The sequence below is a fragment of the Stegodyphus dumicola genome, chromosome 1 (assembly GCF_044657685.1).
Source record: "Stegodyphus dumicola isolate Sdum_Otavi_A_Nest chromosome 1, ASM4465768v1".
In the NCBI taxonomy this organism is placed as follows: Eukaryota; Metazoa; Arthropoda; class Arachnida; order Araneae; family Eresidae; genus Stegodyphus; species Stegodyphus dumicola.
In genome coordinates this window covers 105,621,219-105,634,697 of record NC_140768.1, presented here as the reverse complement: position 1 = coordinate 105,634,697, position 13,479 = coordinate 105,621,219, and the positions used below count along the sequence as shown (strand labels likewise).

Genomic DNA, 13,479 nt, shown 5'->3' with positions numbered 1-13,479 from the left:
AACGCTACCGGAATGACATATTATGAAAATTACGAACTGCAAATAATATATCACGATTTATCTTAAGTTGCAAAGTTCATTCCAAACTACCAGAATCCTGCCTAGTTACTTCTTTGATTTATACTTAGAAAATATGTATACTGATTATTCGATCATAATGCGAATTATGCAGAAAAAATTAATATATAAAATAAGTAGTTACAATTAATTTCGACTTCCGCCACTTTTTGATTTGGGACTGCAAAAGCAGAAACCTTTCCTTTAGGGGGTCGCCTTTTAATTTTCAGGTTTGAGACTAAGGAATACAAAGGAACTTTTCCTATTTTCAGTTCACTGCTATCCCTAAACTGGGGTTGGTCATGAACATATTATTTCATAGCCGAATGCTGGAATTTTAACTTTTGCAAACACTTGAATTTAGCTGTTTCAGGTGCTTCCAAGGGCCTCCTATCTGCGTCATACAGAGAATTGCGTCACTGCACCATATAGGTAGAGGGGGCCCTTAATAACTTAAAAGAAAAAGAATAGATATACTTAAAGATTTTAAAGTTAAAAGTAAATTGGATTCAAAGCAAGGCTATTCCTCAACTATATTAATATTAACAATCGTGTAAAAGGGGTTTAATACAAAATCAAAACATATCAAAATTAAAATAAGAATTTATAGTAGTACAAATTCTAAAAATAAAAATGAAAAGCAAAAGAGAAAAAATACAAGATAAGAAATATAAAAATAATAATTAATCTTCTTTTATTGAAATTCTAATTTCGAACTCATCAAGGGAAAATGAATTAAATCTTCTATATATATGTAATGGAATCGTCTTTTAAGTTTAAACATGTAAATGCAGTTCAGCAGGACATTTAAGGGCCCTCTAAGCCTTCGGGCACCTATGCGACGGCATTCCTTGCATACCCTTATTTACGCCACTGGCTTCCTGCATATCTGAAAATTCTTCGCCGGCAATTGTTTTCGTATTTTATACGATTTCTTTTCCTTCATATTCGGTCAATGGAAATCCTTTAAAACTGTTGATAACTTTTGGCTAGAGCTGATGCCAGTAAGCATTCAGTGTCAGTGAATGAAGGTTAAACCGAGTATGAATGAAACTCTAGCTTTGGACGAATAAAATAGAAACAATTTACGTAACGCGTGTATGCAAAATCGTATTCTGAAAATCCCTGTTCGGCAAGGGGTTACTTTACGGTAAGGAGTTTATGAATTATGAGAAAAATAGAGGGTAGAAACACTCTAACAAATTGGCCACTTTGAAAATGCATATGAAGAGCATCTCATTGGTAAAATATGCTTACAAAATTCGCTTCTTTAATAAATGTAGTCAAACGTTAGCCTCGAATCATGCAGAATCTTGGTTAATCCTGGTTCCACGGCACTAACTTGAATGACATTTTGAAGAATGTGTGATTGATACGACGTGATTACAGCTGATTAGTAAAATTCTACATTTTTTTTTCAGGCGCTAGGCTATTGATTTGAAATAAAACAGGTCATTCATTGATTTTTTGGAGCAGTTTCTAGTTGAAAGGGGCTATGAATAACCAAAGCGCCTCAGAAGTTGTCTTTTCCCGCGGGGTGCTGTTTATAGATACGAGAGCATTCAAATATGACATGGAGGAACGAACATTAAGTAAACCGAGTACGGTTTTTCGCGATATGGTGTATATACATTGATTTATCTCTGCATACAAATTATATTTTTATTTTATTTTTTGATGTTGCTTCGGAGGGCCGAAACCTTTAAGGAAACATGCATTTTCCAAATGTCGCTCTGGTGAAAGTTCATCTTGTGCAATTATTAATAACCTTTAATATCCCTTGAGAGGCAATATTCAAGTGATATGCTAGACTATCACTCTATCAGACATCCATTTGTTTTATATGTAGCATCACTCATATAATGTAGTACATCTGTTTCTGCGAAGTATGATCATACGTGATTTAGAACTCGTCAATCGAGTATAATACTAGCCTATCTTGGGTGTATCTGTTCTATCTTGGGTGAACTAGACTGGGAATCTTTGGAATAAATCGGTTATAAAGTATTATTATTAATGATACTTAAAGCGTGGAAAAAAAAAAAAAGCTAATATCTTCTGAAAACTTTTGCTTGAACTTTTATTCTGTTCAAAATACGCTCTTTACTATAAAACAAAGACAAGTAATTATAATAAAATTGGTATTAGAAAAAAACATGCGTGTGACATACCTGCCGCGCCGCATCGTCTTCCATGGAAGAAGGTGCCGACATCTCTATCTCGTCTAAGAGCGAGGAATTACCATTTGGACTCCTTCTCAACAGCAGATCTAACTTCGCTTGAAGTTGGACGTTGGTTTGCCTTAGATCATCTAGATCCTGTTGCTGACTTCGAATCTAAGGCGGAAGAGAAAAGAAGACAATCATTTATTATATTCATTAATATTTAACACTGTGGTTTCTGCATTTAAAGATACTAGATACAGAACTAAAATATTAAAAGTAAATTTATGGAATAGTCTACTTTCTTGTCTAGTGGTTGCATTAGGAAAATATTGAATTCCAATTTCTTGCTAGTTACTTAGTGGTCGAAATAAATCTTTTTTTTCCCTCCCTAATCGAACTACTGCCAGATGATATGAAGTTGATCTTATAGAATTACCAAGTTAGCTTTACATAAATATAATGAGAAAATAATCCGTGGTTTTGTTCGGGCATCGAACAAAATTTGAAAAAATGGATATTCAAAAGAAATCTTGAGTTCGATTAATCACCACATATGCCTTTAGATTTAAAAAAAAAAGCGGCTTGAGCATCTAACTATTTTGCCTCGTTTCTTGCTGCAATCCTGTTATAGCAGATTTATTGTTAACTTCTAGGACCTGATTCTTACTTTATTCTTGAAAACTTGTGGTTATTTGACTTCGAATCTTTAATTTTGTACAAAATACAAAAGCTTGTTTTTGTGTTATATATACGTATAACTCAAAATATGATTTGATTACTGAAACCAAGCATTTTCCATCCAACTATTTTTTCAATTTATTGAAGAAACTTAACGTAACACATAAAAGTAAACAAAACAGTATTTCAGGTGGCATAGGACATCTTACTAGTACAATCTCTCATTTCCTCAGACTCATAATATCATCACACGGCTTCTCTTGGACCTAATCTACTCATCAATTGAGGAATAGGTCTATGATTTGTAGAGTTCTCGTAAAATAGGCTTGCCATCTCTGGGAAAAACAAGAATCTTATAGGATCCAAACGAATCCTGTAAACTTGACATCAACTGTTGAATCGACACGACTCCTGGACTCGAACTCTTTTCTCTGGTAGAATCTATGAGACTACTGGACTTGATCGGATCTGGCTTCTAGGGAGAAAACAGACTCTCTGGCGGTACTGATAGCCCACCTAATCTGCTTGGAGTAGTTCAACTCGAATCCGTACTGCGCTGTTACAGCTAAAATATTCGGCTCTTATAGGTGGTGCATTATTTTGTCCTGTGCATTCTTCACCCAAGTAACGATTTCGTGTAGCTTAGGCTTCGCAAAATTTCCTCTTCGATTTCTCTCCATTATACTTTTTAATCTATTCATGCGCAAATGGTCTTTAAATGGCTCTTTTTGTTTAATGTCGAGAGTTTGGAGATACGCAGATATTCCTGAGTGAATCATTATTTGACCAATTATTCTTTCTACAAGGATTTTTGTCTTCTTTCTACATGGTTTTAGTGCAATGAGTTCTGGCAGAATCTCGTTGTAGCATATCTCTTTAGCCACCTTAGTTTCGGTTTGTTTTATGGGATTACGTCAAAGCCTCGAGGGCTATCTGTCTAAGGGGAAAAATCCCTTCGTAGAGGACTTTCTAAAGAAAATTGGCTCGTATACACGTTACACATGGGGAAAACCACGAAAATCCCTATGCAGCCAGCTCGTTCGTTGGCCACCTTGTAAAACAAGTGATAGAAATAAATCGATTCACCTTCTTATTGCCTCTTTTTTTGTGTGTACTCAGTCTTTTTCAGTCTCAAGAACATAAACATATGAAACACATTCTAGTTCTTCTTTCTTTCCCTTACAGAATGTTAGGGGCGTTTCTTTTCATCGAAACGAACTGACAAAATACATGTAAAGCGGGCATTTTCGTAAGCAGTGCAGATCGCAGAGCCCGCACCCCCTCTGATTCAATGGTAGTTTGGGACCCTTGATTCATAAACACTGCAGTTTTATCCATAGCAATCATGTTCGAGAATCATTAGAGGAGTGTATGCCATCAAAGAAACATTTGAATGCAAATGTATATTTAATTACTTCAGTATCTTCCAATTTGAACAGTGTTTTGGGATTTTCTTAGGGACAGTTCATGATGCAGAGGGAAGCCATAACCAGTCTAGTGATGTTTTGAATTCGTTTGGCGATAGTATAGCTGTGGTGCCATTGTATGGGCAAATGCTTGAATATGAGCCCGGTAAAGTACCAAACACTTTACTCTTCTGTCAGCTATCCATTCACAGGCTATGTGTTCTATTTCAGGAAATAATGGTTTCAAACTTATTCACACTTACGCTTACCATTTTCCTCGTCGACCTGTTGACTGAGCTTATTATACTCTGATCCGCATTTTCTTACCATTTTTAGACCCAACTTCTTCTCTTTACAGAAAGCTGTAAGATTTTTACCCCTGGAGTCTTCCACAATTCCTTTCTTACACTAGATGGAATAGCTCTTTCTTTTTGCATTTATTTTATCTGAACATCAGAATTTATTATCCTTTACAATTATTATTAAATCAATTGCTAACCAATCGTTGCTAATCCGACGCATTGAATACTGAAGTTTCTAATTCTTTTACAGATAAATCAGTTTGTTTCAAATACGCATCTGGCACTTAATTATTTGGCAATAAGGCGCCCGTCGGGCTGACGATCTTAAATAGGGCTTTTATTACCCCGAAAAATCTTGCTAGGGCTTATTTTTTGATGAGGTCTTATTTTCGGGGAAACACGGTACACAAACTAAAATTTCTGTAACTGTATAAATATTATTGAAGCAAAATACGATAACCCAAAGTATAAAATTCTTCCACTTGTATTATAGAGCGCACAATAGTAATTTTACTGTACTTTTGACATAGGAGGGAGATTTGCGAGCTATCCTTACCAGTCCAGCAGCCTTGAGTCGATTCTCCATTTCCAGGTTTGTACTGGTGCCAAACATGCTTCCTTTTAAGGCACACATAAATCTTGGTAGCCACAAGTTTTTCGAAACTAATCTGCGCCCGAGAGATTTTTCGATGTCAGCTATTCATACGAGATGAGCAGATGCACATTTTTATACTTCCTAATAGTCAAATCGGCTCTCTGCTCATGCGGATGTTTGGATATTTCACACTTTACAAACTTTTCACTACCTGTTGACTTTATTTTTCCAGTCTCAGAGTTTGACTATTAACCAACTAGTAACTGTGAAGTATTACGTTACCATTATGACTGTTAACTATTATAATGATCTATGTTAGCCTATGGACTATAGACTCTCTATGATGACCATAATCGGTATATGACGGATAACTAAGAATAAACTATTGATGTATTATCGACAATAAATAAATGATGGACTACAGATTAAGAATTACTGACTATTACTGGAGCAATGAATATCAATGAACTATTGGAAAACTTTATTTTATTAGATTGTTCTAATGGACAACTTCCTAATTCTATGATAGACCATGATTAATTTCATTCAATGGATTACTGCCTAATTCTGTGAAATACCGCCTATATATAAACTATTAATTCATTATATTATTGTATTAGTTGACTCTGCAATTGATTATTATAATGATTAACCAATGACGATAGGCGATCTATAAATGACTATTGATTATAGGCAGTAATCATAGACTATAGACGGCCTATGATGACCATGGACGGATTATAACGAATCATTCACTAAAAATGACTGATGGACTATATTAATGAATTATAATTAACTATGAACTATTGACTATTATTGAACTAATGAACATTGATGGACTATTGAAAAATCCTATTCTATTGGACTACTGACTAATTCTTTAATAGACCACGACTAATCCCATTCATTCAGTTACTGATTAATTCTATGATTTATAGGTTATATACAAACCATTAATGAAATACTGATGTAAATAGTTATAGACTATTGAATATATTGTAATCTATAAATATTTGTATACAGTGATTCTATAAACATTTTGAATTGATTAATAAATACTGTTAAATTGGCATGCCAATTTTGTATGGATATTTTATATATCGGGATGGATGCCAACTCAGTGGTTTACAGTTTACAGTCTCAACGTACAAATTTACTTTGGTATATTCACCCAAACAAACACACTAACAAAACGTATAATCATTCTTTTTACATCTTGTACAAATTCGTGCGTTTTCAATCAGCTGAGAAATGCACATTCCCTAAACACTTGCAACTGAGATTTATGCCATTTATCCTATTATTCCATTATTATTTATTTTCATTACCGAAAATTATTTATCCTTACCTTCTGCTCTTGCTCTTTGTTTTGCCTTTGAAGAAAAATAATTCTATCACCGGATTCTTCTAAGGATAAATTTAAGTTCTCTCTTTCGTCCGTGAGTGCGTGTATTCTTTGGCCAAGATCTGCTTTTCGTCCTTCGAGCAAGTTAATCTAGAACGATACGTACAACATCTCACAAATCTAGGAGAAGATTTTTTTCAACAATGAAAAGAATAAATTTGCATCATATATTTGATAATAACCTACCTCTTCTCGCAGTCCTTCCAGTTGAGATACATGGTCGTGGAGGTTAGATCTTCGAACGTTGAACTGTTCCCTGAGTGTCTGCAGTTGAGCTTGAAGTTGTTCTTCCGCTCGAGCAGCCTATGCAGGGAAAATAAATTTATTACATAAAGTATCATGAAGTACAAAATGGTTAGCAACACCAGGTATCTGCACTTCTAGATTTATCGGCACTTTTCGACCAGAGGTTAAATTTCGTCGGAGCTCACCAGAGCACAGCTTTGGTAGTTTTAATTCTTGAGTTAAATCTTACCTCTAGCTGAAGTGCTCCGGAGCCTTAAATAAAAGGGCTTCTGTATTTCTTTTATATATCTAAAACAAAATTCTAGCAGAAATTCTTTTTGTCCCCAAAATTTTATTTTAATAATAAAATTAAATAAAAAAACGATTCTAACTTCTAAGTGCATACCTCTCTTTCCTTGGGAAGCAAACCTTTGGACGTGTTTGCCAGGAACATGTTTCTTGGACGGAAGTTGAGGATTTGTGGAAAGAAAAGATCTCACTCACATGTCAAAAGCTGATTCTCTACAAAGTGCAATGAATTTATGACAATGGGTAAATGTTTCGTTACAACAACCGATGTAACCAAATAAGGGGGACGAAAATCGTCACTTGCTGCTTTGGTCGCAGCTAACCCTTGAATTCGGGGCAAATGTTTTCCCTGTCATCTGTTTGACAACTAGAATGATATAGGTGGGATATCCTGAACAGAAAGTGTTGGATTTTTCTCCCTTTGTTTTCCTACCTACACATCCTCTGTTAAAATTTTCTCTATACTCTGTTACTGTTTCTAGCATTCTCGCTATTCTCATGAGTGACGCTATAATTGTTTTAATATATTTCACATTGATCAGTTAAGCCAAAGAATTTAAATCGGTTCTTAAGAGTTTATTCAATTTCTCTTATTGAACTGTCAGACAGCACTCTGTTCAAAGTCGATACTATTTTGAAATTTTGAAATTTTTATTACTCAGAAAAAGTGTAAGCAATGAATAGATTCTTATGAGCTAGACGCTGTAAAGATTACTCTTTCTTTTAGAAATTGAAATATTTTATCTTTATAGGTTTGCCTGTATCCTGCAAAATGGTGAAACAGAAACACAACAAAAAAGAAATTTTGTAATTGTACTTACTTATAATTGTAATTGAATTTTAATATGATTCTTTAATTAGAGTTATTTTTAATTTCTTTTAGGAAATGCGTCAATGCTGGTCACTCTTTTCGTGTGATTCATGAATCAATCCAGATTTTGCATTATCTGTTTTTTTTTAAATAACACCTTGAAAAATCATTCAGCTTGGATATGTTAGTGAGATCGTTGGGTAATAAATGTATTTACAGGAAGCCCGGCTTTAATGTGATACCGTTTGTCCACGGCTATTTTCATACCATTAACTGAATGATAACATTAAAATTTGGACAGCATACCTCGTTAGAAGAGATCATGCCACATTAAAATTTAAAATTAGAGGAAAAAAAACAGACCTTAGTTTGACTTGGAGACTTGGATTATTTTCAGATAAAAACGCTGTTGCCATTCAGAAAAATGTAAAATATTTATCTTTCAATTTTAATTCATAAACTTGGCCCTATGAAAGCAATGTGTTGCTGCGATCAGAAATAAAATACTTTTATCTTCCATGCGCCAGCGTGTTACCTTTCATTTACCTTACCACTTGGATACTTTCAAATCTAATCTGGAAAGTTACTGAAAAATAAGCTAAGCGATTCAAAGCAATGAACCAGTTCTTAAAAATACTTTTTTTTTTCTACTTTTTAATATGATTGATTTAATTACACATCTACTGAAATCATGAGACGTCTAATTAGGATAATTGAATATTCTTATGAAATTACACTGCCTGGACTTTAGAATGCAATTTAACGGTGTTTAAGCGTGACATCTGTACGTAAGGACAAAATAAAAGACTTTTTTCAAAAAAATTATAAAACTCTTTAAAATGAATTCTGAAGAGAATTTTTCGTGGTGTCTGTGCGTACGTACGTATGTATCTAGCATAACTCAAAAATTAGAAGCTCAGAATGTTGAAATTTTGCATATAACTGCTATAACATGTAGATGTAAACCTCGTATTTTGGTTGCAATATATATATATATATATCTACTCTGTTACTCGGCTCAGTGAGCACAGTTTCTTTACTCTTATATTGCTTTAAAAATGATTGAATTATGTTGTTCTTATCTTCCGATTAAATTTTTATGCCTTTAGGAAATCGGCAAGCAATATTTGTACAATTATCAACAATTAAAAAGCTGTTTAAGTGTGGTTAAGCCTAATTTTTAAATAACATGGCGGATATATTTGTTTACATTTGAAACAGCAGAATAGTAGATTTGTTGCCAAACAAGAGAGACTAAGCTTTGCATCAACAAAGATAACGCCTTCATTTATTATTGCGAATTAAATGATACTTAATTCTTTCTGGAATTTTTTGTAGGAAATAAGTGTTTAAGATTTACTTCGTAATTTTTAATATAGATATTTTGAGTTTTTATGTTTTTTGCCTTGTCGCGAGGTGAGAACTGGATTAATTGAATGAGAAATACTGAACTGTCCGTGAAAAACTGTTTCTTATTTGTTTTGTTTACTTAATTTCTTTTATTACTTAATTCGTTACTTAATTTCTTAGATTAGAAGATTTATTATAGTATTTGAAGAGAACATGTGGCAACGATTAGATAATTCTTCAAAAGATATAAATTTTGTGCATTCTGAGTTATAAAATGAATGAAATATAATGCTGTTAAGTGAACCTAGCGCCAGAATGTTGCTATGGTAAACAAATATAGTGAATTTTAAAGTGTGCATTTGTTCTATTGTGGTTTATGCGCTATCGACAAAGTAGATTTAATTCAATTCAATAAGTTTAAATGAAATGCAAGAAAAAATGCGTATAATTTAATATTTCGTGCAAGGAAGTCATGTGGTGTACGCATCAGATTTTTTATGATAAATATTTTAGGCGGCTGGCCGTGCGAGGGGATAGCATCTAAAGAAATAATATAGCGAATATAAAAATATGTATGACAACATCAAACATTCTATTAAAATTCTAAAGAAAGGCTGTATTTAAATATTTCATGGTTTTGCTGTTGAGTTGCATTTTATGTGGCGTAAGTGCGAAGAACGTTATATTTAATAAATAATGTTAACACATTATTTATTAAATATAACATAAAAAGTTAATATAAAAAAATCAAAAGAAAAAAAAAATTACCGATCATTTTACAAAGAAAAGGGAATATTAATTTGATTAACTGAGAAAAACTGAAAAAAGTGTAAAATGTATGACAACACTTAATACTACATCTGAGATTCTAAATATATGTTTCTATGCTGTTTTTTAAATTTTGTGGTTTTATTGTTGAAATGTATTTGGCGTAAGCGTGAAGAAAATGATGCTTAATAATAAAGGCTTGGTGGAGGGTGAAGGTTAGCAGGATTGAATAAAAGACCAGGCTGGTAGCTGCGAGCTCAAAGGAGAGTGTAAAAATTCTTAACAAACTCTTTTGAGCAACCGTTAAAATCTAAAACCTGTCACATTTATTTATTTATTTTTTTTTTCAAGGATGCCGCACAGTGCAAACACAGCGAGTTCTAAATTATGTTACTCTGCTGCACCAGCCTCTTCCCCCCTTTGTGTGTGTGTTAGAATGTTTAATTTTAAATAATAGACTGAAATCGGAATCGAACTGTCTTACTAGACAATATTTTTTAGGCACTTAGCAATTTTTATATCCATTTGGCCTTATTTAGCGATTTTATTCAGTTTAATAAATTATTCTATAATATTTGATCGTATTAACTGAATTTTTTATCACAATGAGCGAAATATTTTTCACTTTTACGCATACAAACGGATGAGAGTCGGCAATTGGAGAACAATATGCGAATCCTAATGTTAACCGTGATCATCATATTAGGCGGCATCTATAGTATGAATTTTTTTTTTAATATCGCTTCTCGAGAAGCCGCGATACACTGAGTGGCTACATGACCACTTAAAGTCACTTCTCGAGAACAAGAGATTAATTTTGAGGCAAATAGTTTTGAGATAAGGTACTGCTAAAAAATGGCATTTTCTTACCAATACGTTGAAAGCTCTGAATAACTTATTCAGAGCTTTCAACAGATTCAAGTGACATGACGTTTCGGTTATCATGAGATTATTGGTTATAATCAAAACTAAATCTTTCTGATCGTTTTCCCTCATCCAAATAAGCTGAATGATTTTAGATTGTCAAATAAATCTTTTAACTTATCTGATACGATTGACATCTCACAAAGTTATTAAAGCAGATCCATTCTAAAACTAGTTTACTCTTCTTTTTGCCCAACTTTCATTAGAGTCAAGGAACAAAGGGGACTGGGAGGCGAACTACTACGGTTACTAGTATCTGCTTTCAAGAGCTGCTTAATTAAAAAAATTTCGTTGTTGTATAGGCAAAATAATTTCAATCTGCAAACTTCAGATTACGTTCTAATTTCTTAAAATATTCTGATAATAGACACCTATTCATTGTACTGCTTATTAAATTATACACATTTTTTTGCTGCACTTCGTTTAAACTTATTTCTTCGAATTATTCTAACCTAATTAACCAGACCCTCAAGGTAAATTGAAAATGACTTTAAAAAGTACAAATTTTGAAATTTAATATCTCGTTCTACTTTTGTCGTACGGGAATCAAAATTTTGTATTTTTATTTTTTCATAATGAGTATAAAACTTTTTCAGATATAAACATTGAAATCGAGAGATCGTAATAAAAGTTAGATTTCGTGATTTGTGCAAAATATTTTTTTTTTTAAATTTGACATTCCATAGCATTGACATTTTCGTCAGGTACACACGTCACGAAAAAAAATCCCTTTCAAATTCATTTTGGAAAAAAAAAAAAATTCCTGTGTTTTATCTGTACGTGCAGACGTGATGGAAAAAAAAAAAAAAAAAAAAAAAAAAAAAAAACATCCAAATGGATTCGGGAACGGTAAAAATGAATATTACCGGTGAAATATAGCACCCGAAATTTTTTGAGATTACAATACTTCTTTTACTTCGTACATTGAAGTAAAAGTCCGAAGTTATTCAGATTTAAATGTTCGCCTAAAAGAGCTTTTTTTAAAGTTTACATAGGATTTACCAGCAGAGATTATCAATCAAGATGACCCAGGTGTGACAGCGAAATGCTTTAGAGGATACTAGACAAACATACACAAATAAAGATGAGGACATTTTATATCTTCTGTCTATTTGAAAAGTGAAAAAATATAGGTCGTAACTCTATAAAAATATTGAATGGTTTTGATAAGCTTTTAGAGCTCGACGATTCGCTCTTTAACTGATTCAAAAACCGATTCACTGTATTGAGCGAATAAACAATTGCTTCCAGATAACGGAGTAGTTCCATTAACCATCTCTTTACAGTTCACTTTAAAAAGTGATACTTTAATCAAAAGTATAGGCAACACGTCACACTTCGAAAACACCACTGCCTCCCTCGAAAGCACGATTTATGAAAGTATTGGACATACACCTTTTCATCATATTCCTATGAAATCCCGCGAAGTTTCACCAGTGGGACTAGTGTGGCTCTGGTCTCGAACTTCGTCAGCACAAATCCACCACGATGGATGGACTTTAAAAAGTAATGGAAATCAATACCAATGAAAATTTTATGGAAATCCTTACTATCATGGAAATCACGATGCTAACTTACAGTCGAGGAAAAAGATCGTACATTTAAATAAAATCAGATCGAACATTTAAATAAAAACACTCTTTGCATTTTAAACATTAATTAAATGGCCCAAAATTGTTCTAAAAATGTGTAAACACCGTTTGTATATGAAAATGTTACGTCCAGTATTGCATACTATATTTCAATTATTATGGTAGGAATTTATTGCAATCGTAATTAACGCTCCTTTTCATTTTAATATTGAATGAAGTAACATATATAATAGTTAATTCGAATCTTTTAGGATAAGTACAGAAATTGCTCACTTGTTTCAGCTGGGCAGTCAGCCTATGATTTTGTTCCGTAAGCTCTTGCAGTAACTGCGCTTTTTCTTTTTCGGTGTTCCTCTGCAAGGCGTTCTGCTCTTCAAGCTCTTTCCGCAATTCCTCGATGTCGCTCTGCAGTTCTGCAATCCGACTGTCATAGTCGCCCACCAGGGAGTCCAGTTTCCTTCTCAGAGCATGCTTCTCCTGCTCCAGGATCTGAAACAGAAATAAGAACAAATTTATTATTAAACCCTGCTCGAAAAGCAGTTTCATGATTAACAGCAACATAGTTCCACTAAAATTAATAAATAACCTTATTGTCATCTTCGGCTTGTTAAGTATTTATTTATTTTAATATAAGCATGTTAATTTTAAGTAAATACAAACGGTATGTTATTAATACAATTTGTGAATGGCAACAATATTTAATTTCAGTTCACTACTGTTCTAAAAAGAATATTCGAAATTCATGTATTAGAATGCTGGATTCTCTTAACTTACTTGGAGGAATTATGTGCTGTAAATAAAAACATATTCGAGTACTTTTAATGTGTAATGTTTCTTTATTAAAGCTTTTTGTGAAGTCTGAAGCTCAAAGGTAGATAGATTAGTAACAGAA

General features: G+C 33.1%; 1 protein-coding gene across 1 annotated transcript in view; it reads right to left on the bottom strand.

Moving 5' to 3' along the window:
• LOC118193848 (bicaudal D-related protein homolog) overlaps window positions 1-13,479 on the bottom strand; it is a 287,866-nt gene that overhangs the window by 48,112 nt on the left and 226,275 nt on the right. The window contains exons 2-5 of the mRNA XM_085818676.1: window positions 12,861-13,076; window positions 6,795-6,911; window positions 6,552-6,698; window positions 2,229-2,393 (exon numbers count right to left, since the gene is read on the bottom strand). Coding sequence (XP_085674802.1) covers window positions 2,229-2,393; window positions 6,552-6,698; window positions 6,795-6,911; window positions 12,861-13,076 — 645 coding nt within the window. The remainder of the gene's footprint in view (window positions 1-2,228; window positions 2,394-6,551; window positions 6,699-6,794; window positions 6,912-12,860; window positions 13,077-13,479) is intronic.